This window comes from Mus musculus, chromosome 9 (genome assembly GCF_000001635.26).
Source record: "Mus musculus strain C57BL/6J chromosome 9, GRCm38.p6 C57BL/6J".
Classification (NCBI taxonomy): domain Eukaryota; kingdom Metazoa; phylum Chordata; class Mammalia; order Rodentia; family Muridae; genus Mus; species Mus musculus.
In genome coordinates, this window is record NC_000075.6 from 47845467 (window position 1) to 47862959 (window position 17493).

Genomic DNA, 17493 nt, shown 5'->3' on the forward strand with positions numbered 1-17493 from the left:
GGACAGGAATTGCCTGGCTCTGGTGGCTGGGGACTGTCTTAAACAGCTTCTAGAGACGTCCATGTACCCTCATGTCCTCTTACATGGCTCCTCCCCCTCTTCCTTGCCTCATGTAGCCGTTTTCCCTCTTCTCCATCACTGTCCCAAGTCTAAGACACTCAGAGTTTGTTAAAATATAGTCAAACCTCAATTGGTTTGAAGCAACTGAAGATGAGTTGATTTCATTCCCACACAGGAAACATAGCTGGCAGGTTTTGCTATTGCTCGATCCCTGTGAGAACATTTAGGTGGTTTTGTGGTGGGCTGTGTCTCCACGATGTAGAGAGTGATCCTCCAGCAGGCACCAGGACCCAGTACCACCCTGTGATGCCCCTCCATCAGCAGCTTGACTGGCTTTAGGATCACCATGGAAACACACTCAAGGATGTATCTTTAATGGTATCTCCAGAAAGATTTAACTGAAAAGAGAGGGCCAATCCTAAATGTGGGGTGGCTCCGTTCCATGGACCAGACTCCAGACCAATAGAAAGAAAAAAGCAAGCCAAGGACCAGTGTCTGCTTCCTGCTTCCTGACTGGGGATGCCGTGTGACCAGCTGCCCCACTCAGCCCTACCACCTTCCCTCCCTGTCATGATGGACTCAGTCTTTAAAATGGGAACCAAAGCAAGCCCTCCGTTACATTATTTGAGGCCAGTGTTTTGTTCCTGAACAAGAACAGAAATTAATGCGCGCGTGCGCATACACACACACACACACACACACACACACACACACACACACACGGTACTTCCCAACAATGGGCTGTTTCTTAAAAGGCAAAACGTTTCCAAGATCACCTTCTGCTCCGCGGAAAGGACTTTGAGGACAGTAGAGGCTGCATTGGCTGGAGTCAGCAACACTTGGGCTGAGACAGAAAGGAGATTCCTCACAACCACATCTCAAGCGGAGCTTATTAGACACGTTGCTGAAGAGGCTTGCACATCACGGAGTAGACTAATTGGCTGCAGCACTCTGCCTCCAACCCTCTCCATCCTCCAATTAAACTCCCATCATCCTGTTGTCCGGGCGACCTGCTGCTGCCTCTGACTTGGCATTTCTGTTGGGGTTTGAGGTTTGAGTTATCCCGTAGTCCTTCCAAAGCTAACTCCATGGAACACTTTAAATACTCCACGTTTTAATTGAAGCTCTTTAATTAAAGCACTTTCCATAGAAGCCACAGTTATTTTGCCACATCCTTCCGTGTTTAGTCTCCAAGCAGAATTGGAAATATCGATAGAAAGTGTGAGCCCTGCGCTCCCGCTGAAAGCGTTGTATCAGGTTTCGGCTCAGAAGAGTACCATTACCTTTAGCTGTCACGGATCTGTACACTTGATCGATAAACTTCAAATATTATTAGAGGTGGAGGCTTCAGAGATTTGCTCTGTTCTTTGGAGAGAGACAGAGATAAATCTTTCTTAGAAATTGACTTGAATTTGCACTCTCGGTCTTCCCGGTGAAACGCATTTCTCTTAGGCATCCAGCAACTACAAGGGGGGCAGATTTATAGGCCATGTGCTTCATGTACTGAAAGATTTAAATGGTAAATCCTTCACATATGACTTCACAAATCATGTAAAGTTAAAAGATTTTTACCGTTTCTGTTGCTGCTGTGCTTAAATTGTAAGGTACAGCCAGTAAATCATTTTAATGGAGGTGTCGTACTTGACTCAATAAAAAGAAGAAAAAAAAAAGACAATGGTTTAGCTTCTACTCCAAAATGTTAATGTATTAATCAACGGGAGAATAATTGTTTCTTACTATGTTATAAATCTCAGGTGCCATTAGGATTTCAGCAAAGGGTGATATAGCCACCACATTCCTAAATTACAGTTGTTTACCCTGCCATGCTTCCATCCTGCATCACCATAGCTCATTCTGGGTTCATTCTGAAGTTGTTCCCCAGCCAAAGAGCCAAAGGGGACACCCTGAGGGAGTGAGGCTTATAAGAGAAAACTAATTACATTTTGAGGGGTTAAATAACATCAAAACTGTCTGTGGTGAGGGGCAAGCATCCCTTTCCACCATAGTTTTCTCTCTTTTTTTTTTCCTTTTTTTTAAAAAATTAGGTTTTTAGATCTTAAATCGAGGCTCTCTCCTTCCTCACACCTTTAAGTGTGGCTGGCATATTATATGCCTCTAGTCCTCACAAGCCTGCCTTCCTTCCCTTTGCGAGTTCTTCTAAGGAAGTGAGCTGTGGGTCTTCTGTCGTTCCCTCCCCTGCCCCCAGTTCCTGTGATAGCCTGAGGGTTCCCTCCGTGATGTCCATAAATAGTTAGGCCACCCTCCTTAATTATTAGGAGCCAGAAGTCCCAGGATGTGTACAGTGGGCACTAAGAATAGGTTCAAACAGGCAGAATCCAGCACCTTCCCTCCCCACCCCCACCCCCACCCTGGCAGCTTCCTAAGCTCCCCCCCCCCCCCCATGCAGTAGCACTCCTGTGCTGCCTCTAATGAAATGGCCTTGTGGGGGGAGAACAGATCAATTCCGGACTGGTCAGGTCAGTCTGTTCCCTCCGTGTAACTTGATCCATCTGGTTTGTTCTCTCTGACTCCTCCATTAAAAAAAGGAAGGTGTTCTTCTGACCCTGGAGGCAGTGTCCCTGGGGCCCTTGGTGTCTTGTCATCCGTTCTACATCCCTGTTCCTCTTCTGATTTCAACAGATTCTCGAGCAGGTGAAGAGGGGACCATTGGGGCAGTGGACCACGCAGTGATTGGTGGCGTCGTAGCCGTGGTGGTGTTTGCCATGCTATGCTTGCTCATCATTCTGGGCCGCTATTTTGCCAGACATAAAGGTAAGCAGGGTTCTCTGGCAGGCTGGAGCAACATGTCACCACAGCCCTGGCTCTGGGGGGCTTCACTGCTGGCATTATAGTAGGCAGTTTGGTGTAAAGGACGGCACAGCCTATATGGTTTCTAAATCAGAGAGAAGGGGATTGGGGCGGGTGGAGAAACCTTAGCCACGGCTGCTGAGGACTCTGGGAGGATTTCGATTCCCTCTGAATACAAAGCGGTATAAGTCTGCGGTTCTCCAGTCTACATTTGGGAATCAAAATGGTAAGGTCAGGGCTGGCGTGACAAGGAGCCTGAGCCCTGGAAGGTTGTGTATGCATGGCAAGCATAGCCACAGCCTGCTCGCTTCCCAGGAGACAGGAGGACCCATTTGCTGCCCCTGAACTCTGAGTAAGCTGGTCCCCAGAGCCAGAATATTTCCCTCTCGATGTGATATGCCTGGGCTTTGTTGGTTTTTTTTTTTTAATCCTTTGCCTTAAAAGCCACATAAATATGTATTTTTTAAATTATCGGGGCAATTGATTTAAATTGCCATTAATCATCACACTTACCAACTGTGCAGACTGGATGGGCAATCATCTTTGCCGATGCTCTTCCTCTCTGCCTCATGCTGCTCTGGGCCTCTTCTCCCCTCCTGGTAATTTAGTCTTTCTTTTCTTTGTCGGCCCTTGTCTTTCTCTCGGTTGTTTTTCTCAAGCATTGTGCACTGAGCTTTGGGGCAGAGGGGGAGGGAGGTGTAGATGCTTGCATACAGCTTGATTGTTACTTGGGTTTGGCGAAGGTCCCTGGAGCCCAGCAGTGGAGGTCCAGGGTACTTAATAAAAGCCTTTAGGATCCAGAAGTGTCTGTTTGAAGCATGGAACAGTTGGGGAGCCCTGGAGCTATGTGGGTCAGAACCTCTGCCTTTCAGTGCTTAGCTTGGTAAAGCCAGAGAGTGGAGCAGAGTGTGCACAGCATCTGTGGAGGATCAGGGGAAGGGGATACACGTGCAAGCGCTCTCTGCAAGAGAGAACATAGCAAGGGAACACTTGACCACCTGCTTGCTCAGTTTATCACTTTAAGATCTGAGAGTTCGGCAAAATGTCTTAGGCTTTTTTTTAAGTATAAGAATCGTTAAAGTCAGATCATAATGGTAAGTGGATGATCAGATTCCCCCAGGCAGTTTGAGTTCTACCTGCCTGCTACTCCAAGGTGAAGTCTTGTCTCTCTCCATGTAAACGTTTGGGATTTGGTGATAGAAATGTCACCAACTTGGTTAATGTTCTGTCTATTGTCATTATAAAGTGGCTGTGACAATTAGCAAATCCATGAATCCGGGTCCAGGCTCCAGTCAGGTGGTGAGAACGAATCCCTTGCTCATGAAGACAGAGCCCAAGCCTCCATTGCAGCCCTTAAAATGTCAAATCACCTGCTCTGCCTGGAGCCCCTCTCTGAATCGGAAGGCACAGGGGAAACAGCCCTTACCCAGCGCATCACAGTCTCCCCGTGGGTAGCCAGTAGCCATTCATGAAGCCAGGAGACTATGGTTGGAGTAACTGGTTCAAGATGGCAGTAGAAGCATCTTTGGGGCCCTAATTCATTTATTGGCTAATTGCTCTTCCTTGCTTTGGTCTTTAACCATGTGCGAACATTTCTTGTCATCGGTCTTTGGTGTTCACTGTTAATTCGGTAGTCAGCAGCTCTCCAGCTTTCTGCATTTTAGCCCCACTCACGCCTTCTTCTCTGGTCATAATCACTGCTCTAATGTCTCGTTTGCTGAATTACATCGCAGCGGCTCAGTTGGAGTGGTTACCTTTGGAGCCCGGATTCCCATCTGTCTCACCCACCCTGCTCTCTTCTTCCTATTGTTTTTTCCCCCCTCTGCTGCCTGCACACCACTTCGGCTGATGATGGCCATAAAGCAACTTGCCATCTCTGTACCACTTCTCACAGAGGCCACCAGAGAGTCACAGTGCTTTACCCCTTCATCTTTCAGGTACATACTTCACTCATGAAGCCAAAGGAGCCGATGACGCAGCAGACGCAGACACAGCTATAATCAATGCAGAAGGAGGACAGAACAACTCCGAAGAAAAGAAAGAGTACTTCATCTAGATCAGCCTTTTTGTTCCAATGAGGTGTCCAACTGGCCTGTTTAGATGATAAAGAGACAGTGATACTGGAACTTTCGAGAAGCTCGTGTGGTTTTTTGTTTTGTTTTGTTTTTTTATGAGTGGGTGGAGAGATGCGAGACTGGGAAGGCTTGGGATTTGCAATGTACAAACAAAAACAAAGAATGTTCTTTGAAAGTACACTCTGCTGTTTGACACCTCTTTTTAATCTGGTTTTAATTTGCTTTGGGTTTTGGGTTTTTTTGGTTTTTTGTTTTTTTCATTTATATTTCTTCCTACCAAGTCAAACTTGGGTACTTGGATTTGGTTTCGGTAGATTGCAGAAAATTCTGTGCCTTGTTTTTCATTCGTTTGTTGTGTTTCTTCCCTCTTGCCCATTTATTTTTCCCAAAATCAAATTTGTTTTTTTCCCCCTCCCAAACCTCCCATTTTTTGGAATTGACCTGCTGGAATTCCTAAGACTTTCTCCCTGTTGCCAGTTTCTTTTATTTGTGTTAACGGTGACTGCTTTCTGTTCCAAATTCAGTTTCATAAAAGGAAAACCAGCACAATTTAGATTTCATAGTTCAGAATTTAGTGTCTCCATGATGCATCCTTCTCTGTTGTTGTAAAGATTTGGGTGAAGAAAAAAAAAAAAAAAGAAAAAAAAAAGAAAAAAAAAAGAAAACACTGAAAACTCTTTGCTGCTGCCCATGTCTTAAATACGTAGAGCAGCGAAGACTAGAAACGTAGACTGTGACCCAGACGCTGTCGTCTGCTGTGGATCTTCATTACTGTACAGGGTTATCTGCAAGTGAGGTGTGTCGCAATGAGATTGAATCTGTCGTTAATTCTTTATCTGTAGGCGGCTCAGTATAGATTACCCCACGCTGTGCAGAAAGTTTTTGGAGTGGAAAGGTCTCCTCCTTCCTCGTTGCCCTAAACAGACCCGACATGTGAGGTCTGTCTGTTTTATGTAAGTGGACAAATTTGAGATGTCACAGGAGGGGAAGCAGGGAGGGGGTACGACAGTTCTGCTCTGATTATTTCTACTCTCAACAATTCCATCCACCTTTCCCAATTGGCCTTACTGCTCACTAATGCAGGAGAGAGCAAGTCCGTGTGCCGTGTGACTGACTGGAGGGGACAGGCTTTGTTTAGGTTTTTTTTACCCCCACTTTGGTTTTGGTTCTGGGTTGTTTTGCTTTGTTTTGTTTTCCTTTGTTCTTATTAAGGACGGCAGTGGGCTGTGTCCTGTGTGTACTGTATGTTACAGACACCGTCCTGCTGGGACACTTGTCCTGCTGGGATTCCCAGCTCCCACCCCCAACTCCTCTCATTCCTTCAGATTTGGCTTGACAAAGGCAGGAGGTACAAAAGAAGGGCCAATTTTGTTCTGGAAAGGTCAGAGCCCAGAGTCGAGGTGGGAAAGTGGCATATAGGGATTTCCAGTTACTTAATCAAAACTCAAAATGTGAGTGTTTCTGTCTTTCGTGCACTAGGCCTGGCCTCTTACCTCAGCCTTAAGAACCATCTGCCAAAAACTACTCATCTCGCATGATGGCAGCCAGAGCGCATAGCTACTAAAATAAGTTTCCGTGAACATATCTTACACCGGAGCCTGAGGAAAGATAGAGGCGCAAAGGAACCCTTTGCATTCTCTAAAGCTAAGTGGGGGTTTGCAGAAGTGCTGGGGTCATCTAGCAGTAGTTCTGAAGGACAGAACCTAAACTCTTACCACACGTGTCGGTAAGCTCCAGACTCCAAAACAGCCCCTCTGGAAAGATGGCATCAGAAAAGATAGATCTATCTATATATATAAATATATAAATATATATTATATATAACATTTTCAGTCAGTACTTTTGGATTTTGCAAGGTGCATTTTTACTATTGTTACATTATGTGGAAAACCTACGCTGATTTATTTAAGGGGAAAAAAGTGTCGACTCTGTTCTTTGAAAGCGTATTTCTTTTTCTTGTCTTTATTTTAACTTCTGATAGAACCACTGCAATATGGGGGCCTTTTGGGAACGGACTGGTTTGTAAAGGAAAATTCATTATGGAGCAGTGTTTTGTTAACCCCTCTCCTGCCCCTAGGCACTTAACCAAGACAAAAAGCCACAAGGAACATCCCTTTTTCAAAAATTTTATAATGTGCATCTATTCCGAGCCCTTAGCACCCATCCTGACCATAGTGACCATATCAAAGGGTGACAACCAGTTAGCATGTCGTTGAAAGGGTTTTTCAGCTGTTCTTTTTAGAAAAAAAATATATATAAAAAATATTTAAAAAAAAACAAAAAACAAACAAACACAAAAAAACTACCATTGTTCACAGAATTGGCATCTCATTTTCGGGACCGCCCATCTTTCTGTTTTGACAAGTGTACAGTAGTGCAGTGTTCTGATGTAACTTTATGGCTTACAATGTTGACATGTCTCAGGTTCCTGTGTTTCAATTGGTGTTTTTCCGTCTCAGGTAGATTGCAAAGTGTAGGCCCCACACATTGGAAAAATAATAATAATAATAAATAATAATAATAATAATAATAATAAAACAAAGCAAAAACAGGAAATTATGGATTTTAGTTGTATATTGGTTTATGTATTTTTCTTAAGTATACAGTGCACTGTTTGAAATGTATTGTTGAGTATTACTTTGTACAGGTTGATCACTTTTTTTAGAGTGAAGAAAGAACAAACTTGGGTTTTTTTTGTGTTTTTTTTAAAGGAGTATAAAATAATGAAGGATGTATAATTGATGCCAAATAAGCTTGTTCTTTAGTCACGATGACGTCTTGTTTTTCCCTCTAGGCCAGTTCTGTTTCTAAGGTGTACAAGGACCATGTTACAGTGTAAGAAACTCCACATCCGTGTGTTCCCATTCGCATTTTGTATCGGTTCATGTATACCATTTTTACAAAAAGAAAAAAGAAAAAAAAAGAAGTACTATAAAATATCTGTCTTCTTAATAAAAAAATTAATGTTACAAGTGATCCTTTAAATCTCTTTCTGGATTCTTAAAACACACGGCCTCTGGTCCCAGCTTCCTCTCCTAGGACCTTGTGTGGGGCCCAGAGCACTGGTGGCTGGGAAGTGGCTGCGAGCTGGGTCTCTCTCTCTCTATCTATCTCTATCTCTTTCTCCTTCTCACCCTTATCCTATCCTCTTCCACCCTCAGAGTAGACAGGAGAATCCGGTGTTCGGCTGAACAGAGTTGCCTGCAGTAGGCGCGGTGCTTTGTGCAGGTGTGCGAAGCACAGTTGCCCGGGAAGGCGCCTCCTGTGGATATGGCCACCACCACCCTCCCCGCCTCCACCCACCACCCACTCACTTCCCTGTTTTGCCTGCTCCACCCGCCTTTTTCTTTGGGAGTCCGAGTCTTAACAATTCATACTGCCTTCTTCCTTTTAAAGTTCTCTCCTTTTACAAAATGAAGAGATGCGCTGCTGGGTCGGCTGCCTGCGGATTGCTCTCACTTACCGTTTAGGTCTTGGAGACTTCAGGCCCGGGTAGACTTGGAGAGCCAGCAGCATGGAATCACCATCCTTGCCTTGCAGGCGAAGTTAGCAATGACCACACTTGTTGTCCACGAGCACAAACCTGGCCACCCCTAAGTGCCCTTTCTCACCGTTCACCCAGCTCTCGCTGAGTCCCCCCTCTGTCTGTCAGGTAACCAGGAAGGTGTGGCAGGGAGAGACAAGGTAAGCTCCAGGAAAGACAAAGGCCGGGCATCTCATTTGGGGTTTTTAACATCATGGTCTGGTCTCTGGTCTGTCTCTCGAGCAAAACATCACCAACAGAATCAGTTATGCAGTCACTAAATGTCTGGCACATCGACACTGTGGGGCTGTGGGGGACACCGATATCTGTAAGTGGCCACAAGAGACTAAGGTACCAGTTACCTCAGTGAAGTGACCTCGGTGGTAATTGCCACACCCCGGGCAATAATACAGACCAGTAGGGATTTCTTGGGGAAGGGGGATAAACAGAAGCTGGCAAGCCTGCTCAGTGGAAGAGGCAGGAGCCTGGTCAGGTTTCCAAGGACATTAGAGAAGAAAAGTGACTTAGGTGCAGAAGGCAGTGCACCCAGGCAGCAGGTGGCCATGTGAGGAGTGACACGCTCATGAATGGCGTCCATCCTGTGCCCATCCTCATAGTCTAGGCAGAACTAAGGGAATCCATTGGCCTCTCCGGCTTTTGCCAGAGAGCAAAGATGAACAGGGAAGATGATCTACCATATCTCTATAGGACAAGGGCAACTTAGGATAGCACTTGAGAGCCAAAGTAGACCCATCTTGGTTTTAGATAACTGCCCCACCTTTACTAGCAGTGAAGCCTCCGGCATGTTACCCAAGGCACCTGATCTTTGTCTTTTGTTGGGTGAGGCAAGATTATACGTTATAACCTCAGAGATCATTAGAGGACAGAGAATAGATAGATACACAGTCCTGGGCTGGGAGTTCAAATTAGTGACAAAGCAAGCATGAGGTCTTGAGTTCCATCGTCAGCACACCAGAACGATGATAAACTGGTGCTTAGGCAGTATAGGTGCAGATAGGAAGTAAGCACTCATTACATGTTGATTTAGAAGGACAAGGTTGCCTGTGGCTATAAGAACTGGCCACTCCTTGGAGAAAACTATCTGTGTGGACTCTTCATGCCTTTGTGAATTTTTGCATAGACTATTTAAGGACTTCCTCATCATGGTTCATCAATATACTTATTTGTAGTTACTCTGAGCCACATGGCATGCTGTACGTGCGATATCCTTACCCATCTCCTTGCCTATAACATGAGGTTCCAGGTTCAACCTCAGCCCACAGAGCAGCGACCCTGCTGGTCATCAAACTGAGGCAAATATTGGGTGGTAGCTTGGCTCTTGAAGCACAGTAGGGCATGCAAATGAGAAGGAGCCTCAAGCCACTGAGTTACTACACAGTGGATATGTTTCCTGGGTCCCTCTTAGTATAACACAAAAAATATAGTCCTTGCTTCCTCTAGAGGACTCTCGAAAATGTTTGGCCTGATTGTGTTCTCCAAATACATCAACTGGAACCCCAAGGTGGTATCCAGGTGTTAATTGGTGCAATCTTTCATTGTCCCCTATCTAGTTGCAATGTTACTTTTATACCATGGGCTTGCTCTATAGAGAGCTGTTCCTCGGAGTCTGTCATCCAGACCCTTAAAGCAGTCACCACAAGACCCTCCTTAAGTAAGACATTTCTGTTGTGTTATAAAATGTGGCCTCAGATTCCTAACGCACCTGTTTGCCAAGATACCACAAATATTTAATCATAAAGTCATATTCCTTCAGTGGCTTCCATACTTTCACAGATAGTTCAGGGGGAAAAAAAAAACTCCAAAATGACCTGACCCCATTGCACAGCTTATGGGAGAAGAGTTCTTCACTATTGTCCAGACAGGCTCACAGCCACTCTGACAGAGGGTGTAGCAGGGCTTAAAGGGCCAGCAGTCAAGTGCTGGTTGCCTGACTCAACTTTGTAGTTTCAGTCTCTATTTCAAGCTTTGACTATGCAGGCCCATCCTTAACTAGGTAGCTCGTTGTGAGGCCTTGAAGAGGTGTGCCTGTGCACACCAAGTTTAGCATCCTTGATCCGCCTGTCTCTGAGACCTGCTAGCACTGGTATACATGGTCCTCCTTTGGGGGAGGATGATCTTTTTGGTAATGGCTGTAAGGTAATATTGGCATGTATCACCAGGGCCCTTCAGAGTGAAGTTCCACAGGTTAGAACAATTCAAAGTATGCCCTGCCTTATTTCTCCTCATATAGAAATGCTAAAGTATATCTCTAGTAGAAGCTGTGGGATGCTGGAGTCCCACACCGTCTTACCTGGTTATGAAGGAGGGTATGGGCACCAAGATAAGAGCACCCCAAAGTCCAGACCTGAACATCTAATGCTTTCGAGTCTTACTGATATCAGCATCCAGGCTCTTTTGCAGAATAGGAAACGGCATGCTTTCTTTTAAGGGTGATGTTTTGTTTGCTTGTTTGCTTGCTTAGGAGTTTTGTTTTTGCTTTTCATGTAAATCCCCTGGTGGCCAGTGTGAGAACTACAAGTCTTGGTTATCTAAATGCAGATAGAATTAATTTCAAGACTACTGCCTTTTCTCTGCGCACACTCAATGCACTACGCGCTTGCTTGCGTGCGTGCACACACACACACACACACATACACACACAGCCTGCCTTTGCTCCCTCCTAATCCTTAAAGTATTGGGTTGGGGAGTCAGGACCACTACAAAGGAGCAAAGCAACCCACACCCTGGGCCAAGACCTCTCCGGCTGTCCTCCATACATATTCTGGCTCACGCTCATATTTCAGACATGCCTGCCTTAAATCTTCCTTAAGTGCTATCTTCTCAGGTTAATTAATCACCAGGCTTAAACTTGCTGTTACCAGCAGGAAGTCCATCCTGAAGTCAGCAATGTTACGATTGCATCTTCTAATACTGTTTATCCTGCATTAGTGTTTACTTAGGGGGAAAATTGATCCGTAATTGATATTTCAGTCTTCCAGAGCTGGTGTTGGAAGAGTCTAATGCAAGCCTTTAATAGCAAGCAAATATTTAAATCCCTTAATGGTTGCTGGATATTGAAATGTGTGACTTTATTACTCTTTTCGGTTTGTTTTCTCTGTAGTTGTGTATTTCATCCCTTAAACTTGCAACGGATGCTGGCAGGCTCCAGTCTAGCCAATCCACAAGAGCTGTCTGCCCAGACACAGCAGTCCTGATTAAAAAGTATTGCTATGGATGGGGGTCTTCTACACTAATCAGTCTCTGTTAGCTAGTGACGAAATGCTATCCATCTCTCTCTCTCTCTCTCTTTCTCTCCCTCTCTCTAGGCCTGTTTTCTCTAACCTCCTCTCCCAGAATAAAGTGATGGGGGCAGCTATAGTGTCGCAGTTAGGAGCATGAATCTTTTATCGTTTGGACAAGGAAGGGGAAATGCCATTACTGTCAACTGAAATGTCCTACTTGGGTTTTTTGCTCCTGCTTCGCTGCCAAAGCCCATTGCTGCTGCTCACAGCTGTTCTTGATGGCTTGATCCTTAACACAGCCAGAAATGCAGCCGGGAGACACTTAAGACAGTTTATGGAAAATAATAGATTTCCTTGCAGAGACACCAAAGCCTCGAGAAGGATCTGGATTCGCGTTAGACCCAGCCAAGATCACCAGTTCTCCCCCTTTCTGGCCTCAGTTACAAAGCCTCATGCTCAGAAAGGAGCAGGCCCTCTTGAATTCTGTTTTCCTGGTTGGTTTCTATCCACACCCGCAAGTCTCTGCCTCTGGAGCCCTTTGTCTCAGCACTCGCCTGCAGCCACCTGAGAGAAGAAACAGTATCTCCACACATGGACAGAAAAGATGCTGCGATGTGGAAAAGAAGTCCCAGGAAAGCCAGCCGAGGTGAGCTGAGACTCACCTCACCAGCCTGGGTGCCCCAGAGACAGAAGGCGGCTATCAGTGCCCTCTCAGCATAGGGTTGGAATCCTTCCTTACCCATGTGGCCAATCAGGAATGCCAAGAAGGCATAGTTAGCTCTGCTCCCTTCAGCTATGCAACCCCATCACCTTGCCAACTCTCAGGCAGCCCTTAGTTAGAAGTCTCTGGGATGGACGTTCCCTTGGGCAGCCCAGAAGGGAGAGGCTTCAAATACTGGGAAAATACTTGCAAAAAAAAAAAATTAAATAAAAATTTAAAAAATATATATTGGGAAAGCTGCAAGAAGGACAAGACTCCAGACTTGCAGCTTCCGGACTATTGATGCAAATTCAGGTCAAAAGCCATGGGTCCCCTACTGTGCCTGGAAGTGAAGGTAGAGGGGTGTGACCAGCGGGCACCAGCCTATCTCTCTCCCTTTTCCTCTCTCTCATTGTGATAGCAAGCATCCCCTGCTCAGTGCCACCACTCCCCACTGTTTTATTCTCAGCTCCTCCTAAATGGAAACCATTAATCATACTAAATTGTGCAATGATTCCACGATAGGGAGAATGCTGATGGCAAAAATCACTCTCCTTTGTTGTGCCAGGCAGGCAAAAGGCAGAAGTATTCGTTTGTCTTTTTGCGAGAGGCTGGTTCCTTGCAAGTGCTGACCATGTGTTTGCCCAGGCAGCTGCCTCTATGTGCACAGTTTATTTTAGCATCCGGCTAAGGCACCCCAACTGTTGACAGAAAACAAGGCTCCTAAGCCTCCTCCCCCTCATCCCAAGGACTGTCAGGAATACTTAAATCTGTGGGTGCCCTCACCCAAGGTCTTTCCCATCTCAAGGTCCTCAGACTAGGGGAGAGCTTAAATGACAATGGTGAGAATCCCAAAGGTGGTCTCCCTCGGGGTCAGCTGGCAAGGTAAGCTGTCTGTCCGTCCACCCCCACACACACTCCCTACCCTCCCACCCCCACTTCTGCCAGCTGGATTGTGGAGAAGCCAGGTGTGGGTACCAAGGAGGCTTTTTTTTTTTTCCTTTTCAGAATTTGATGTCTGCTTCGCTTTCGACAGCCTCTTTGTAAGCCACCCCTTCTGAATTAGAATCATTTTCCGAAAGCTCTTAAGCTATGATTAATGCCAGGGCTGTTTTTAACAATCATCCTGCCAGTCTTAAGCTGTAGTCATTTTCAATAATTTGGAGCGCTCAAAGGCGAGCCAGGAGTTTGTTGACAACAAAACCCAGAAGAGCACAGTCAGGCAGCCACAAAAGATGGGAAAGCAAAGGGACCACTTGGGCTTAGCTGGCTTTCTGCTCCTAGAGTTTCACTGCTAAAAGTTTGATGGAACACTCACAATGCATTAAGGATCCAACCGTGAACATGGCTGGGCAAGAGGAATGCCAGCCTGGCTTTTGTGCTAACAAACGGGCAGCGTGTTTGGAGGGCTTCTGGTTTATTTATGGACACGTGTGGTTCATTCATACCGTCCCCAAACCAAAGAGCCTTCATTTGTCTTCCTTCTGCCAACCTTGAAGACAGAAAGAGAAGCACCATCCCCCTGCTCTGGAGGCTGTTGGCTTCTCACGAATGCTGAACAGGTCTCTGGTTAGGAGTTGGGGGAACCAATGTGTGCCGGGCCATGTGTGAGAAATGAGCACTCTCTTTTTGATCTTGGCAACTTCATTCAAGAGTGTCCACCTTTTCTGAAGCCCGGACCCAAAGAAGCCGGGGCAAAAGGCAGTATGATCTCAGGTCTACCTAGCTCAGGTCTACCTAGCTCAGACTTCCACAGCACTTGGTTTTAGTTTATTGCTCTCTCCAGTAGGAAAGTATCTGCTCTGGGCGATGCATTTCAACCCAGTGAGTTAGGTGTGATTGGTAGATAGGTGTGCCTCAGTTTAACCCCGCCCGCAGGGTGTATAGCCAGTGAGTAGCCTCCCAACAGAGCTGGGGATGTTCGTGAGCTGATTCTCAAGACTTATTTCAACCAGGACTAGCAGCCTGGTCCCAGTCCCTCTCCCAGAATGAGCCTTCAAGAGGCTTTCCTCGGAGGCAGGAGTGAATAGTCCCTGGTTTCTGGGACTATGTTTCTGTTTTGGCTAGTGCTACTCTAAAAGGTATCAAAATCTCCCAGGGACATTCCAACACCTCGTAAGAGTTTTTGGTAGGGGTTCCTGGCAAGTTTTCAGTGGACACTATCTTTCTGTAGGTATCCTACCAGGGGTCCTGAGCCTTTGGGGAAATGGTATTTCCCCCGAGAGTACGTCTTCCCTTGTATCCCCTGCCTCTGTGCATTGCATCAGCCACTCCCCCAATCTAGAGACGTCATTCTCCCTTTTCCCTGTCCGTTTCTCACCTCCAAGACTTACCAGCCCCTGGCCATTGTCCTCGAAATGCTCCTCAAACTCCACCTAACCTTGTTATTTGCATGTCACCAACCCTGCCCGCCCCATGCCCCCTCAACCCAAAGAATGTGAAAGCCTCTCCCTGGCTTCCCATCTCTGTCCACTACCCCATCACTAGACCCGATGACCCGCTCTAGGTCCCTCCTCTGCTCTGGCAAGGCTCCTGCTAGTCTTTGGGTTTACCATCAACACTCACATGCCTTCCCCTCGCTCTGGCCCTCAGTCCTGCTCCATGACCCCCAGCTACATGTTCTATGCACCCAGACCACTTCAGCAGCCTTCCCACCTCTGTGCCTTGGAAAATGAGGGAGGAGGGAGGGGCGAGGGAGGGGAGATCGAGTCCCTCCTGCGGGCTGATTCAGGATCTGTCCCTTCGCCTTTTCAGTCCCTCATTCTTACCTCAAGTTCTGTCCTTATCTCATATCTGGTCTATTTACTTTTCTGTCTCCCCCAAGTCAAAAAGTAAACTCCCTGAAGGTAGACACAGATCCTGCTCCCAACTCCAAAGCCAGTCCTGGCTCTGTGCTCAAAAATCATTGGATGATGAGAGACTATATGTGATTGGATAATAAGAGACCATCTATGATTGGATGGGTCTCCCTGCCTGCTTCTTTTCTGGAAATAGGCAGGTACAGCTTGTTCCCTCCTTCTTAGCCAGACATTCTAAAACATTTGCAACTCCTCCTGTGTGCTTTGATGAATTTGAATTTTGTTTCTTCTTATCATGGTCAAAGTTGTGGGGTGTTTCCGTTTGTTTGTTTTGTCTTTCCCCTGCTGCCCTGTTATCACTCTAGGCTGGCTCATCCATAAACGCAATGCACTGAAGTCCATAAGTACAACGCCCATACCATAGTAACTAACCTTTCCTGGGCTTGTGACTGCATCTGAGGCCTGGGAAGGAGATAAATGAGAGTTCCAAAATCCAAAGGAGACAAGAAAACTGTCCCATCAGATGTATTAAGCAGTCAATTAAACACCTACAAAAAGACCATTGTCAACCGAACAGCAATCTACAAGGAAACTAATTGTTTTAAAACCTCAGGCCTTAAGTGTGTGCAGTGTGGGCTGCAGGCTCTCTGTGGAAGCTGGCTTCATTAGCATCTTGAGGTTCTAGGACCTGTGAAGATTTCCAAGCCATCCCACCCCCACCCCCGGCCTTTCCTACCCCTTCCTCTTCCTTCTTATCTCATCCCTTGTCTTTCTCTCCACCTCGGTGTTCTCTCTTTCCCCTTCCCCTTCTCCCCTTCTCCTGAATCTCCCTCTCCCTGAGTATATGAAACAGGCTCTGGGGGAAGCCAGCCAAGAGAAGGAGCAGTGCTGACACGTGGGCAGCTGACCCTTGGCAAGGTCCCACCCCCATGCACCTGAGGGCTCAGCATGGCAAGCTCTTCTGCTCCAGATATGCACAGAACACTTGAGCTATATTAAGTGTTCAATTAAACACCGGCTTTAGCCATTGGTCTTCCCTGTATGGCAAGAGTGGCTACAATCAGTATGGATATGTGGCCTGCACACTCAGGCTTCAAGGCTGCAGAGCAAGTTGTCCAGGGATGCTCCGAGCTTTAGAGGCCAGCTGCCTTCTGGGCCCCACAGCTAGGTTCCAGTTTGGGTTTTGTTTTGTTTTTGTGCCTGGGTAGAGGGGTAGGGTAGTGATAATGAGCTGCAAAGCTGGGGGCCTGAGTAGTGTTTCCAGCTGGACTTTGGATTCAGCCTGTGGTGACCATGGGCAATTGCTGCTGTATCCCTGAGCCCTGCTCTTCTCTAAGGAGCCTCGCTCTTGAATTGTTTCCAGTCCTTTGTAATTGTTTCCAGTGCTTTGATGTCTCAGTTCCAAGGCACCACCAGTGAGCAAAAGTGATGTTGTTGTCCCAGGGCACTTAGAAGCCTGATAAAATGTACTGCCTGCCTTGAGTTGGAAATGTAAAAGCTGTAATAAGTGATGACTAATCCCCATTGTTGTTTCACAGTGTCCTTGCCATCTTGGGGTGGTCCAATTTGGGCCCCTTTTCTTTACAAATAAATAAACGCTTTTGTGAAGAATGGTTTCATTTGCACATAATTTTGACTCGTACTATTACTTCTATGACCTCTCTCCACAACTTCACCCAGGTGAAAAAGCCCCTTCTCCCTACAGCCCCCACCTCCCCAAGCTGCAGCCCCCCCAATCATCGATGCTCTGTAAAGTAATTGTGCAATTAGGAAGGAGAAGCCAGAGCCCCGCGTCTCTCCACATTGTATGTAGGGAGTCTGACTTTGACTCCGGCTTGCTGGAGTGGGTGAGCCGGCCCGTTATTAAAAAAACAATTATACTGTTAAGAAATCAGGAGCTCCACAAGTGAAGAGCATCGATTGGCAAGAGCTGGTCAGTTATCACCAGAAGGTCCTGACAACACACTAATAGGTTTTTCTGAAGATCCAATCAAATTTTCTAGGCAGAGGCTCGAGGTGTTCCACATGGGATAATGCTTGTCCTGTGTGGTATTGATTTCAGCGTGTGGCTCTCTCCTCTCTCCTTCTTACGGGCTCCCGCTTCTGCTGAGGCTACCTTCTCTCTCTCTCTCTCTCTCTCTCTCTCTCTCTCTCTCTCTCTCTCTCTCTCTCTCTCTCTCTCTCTTTCTCTCTCTCACTCTCTCTCTCTCTCCCTCCCTCCCTCCCTCCCTCCCTCCCTCCCTCTCTCTCTTTCTCTCTGTAATAAAGACTTGAGCTTTGTAGCCCA

General features: G+C 46.4%; 1 protein-coding gene across 11 annotated transcripts in view; it reads left to right on the forward strand.

Annotated features, from left to right (window-relative positions):
* The window catches only part of Cadm1 (cell adhesion molecule 1), a 332111-nt gene extending 315297 nt beyond the window's left edge, over positions 1 to 16814 (forward strand). For 5 of the 11 annotated variants that reach the window (XM_006510497.4, XM_017313487.2, XM_017313488.2 and 2 more), the window contains 2 exons: positions 2701 to 2832; positions 4806 to 16814. In XM_006510497.4, coding sequence (XP_006510560.1) covers positions 2701 to 2832; positions 4806 to 4924 — 251 coding nt within the window. In that variant the 3' untranslated portion in view covers positions 4925 to 16814. The remainder of the gene's footprint in view (positions 1 to 2700; positions 2833 to 4805) is intronic. The other 6 variants (NM_207675.2, NM_018770.3, NM_207676.2 and 3 more) reach the window with 3 other exon arrangements.
* Positions 16815 to 17493: the final 679 nt, after the last annotated feature.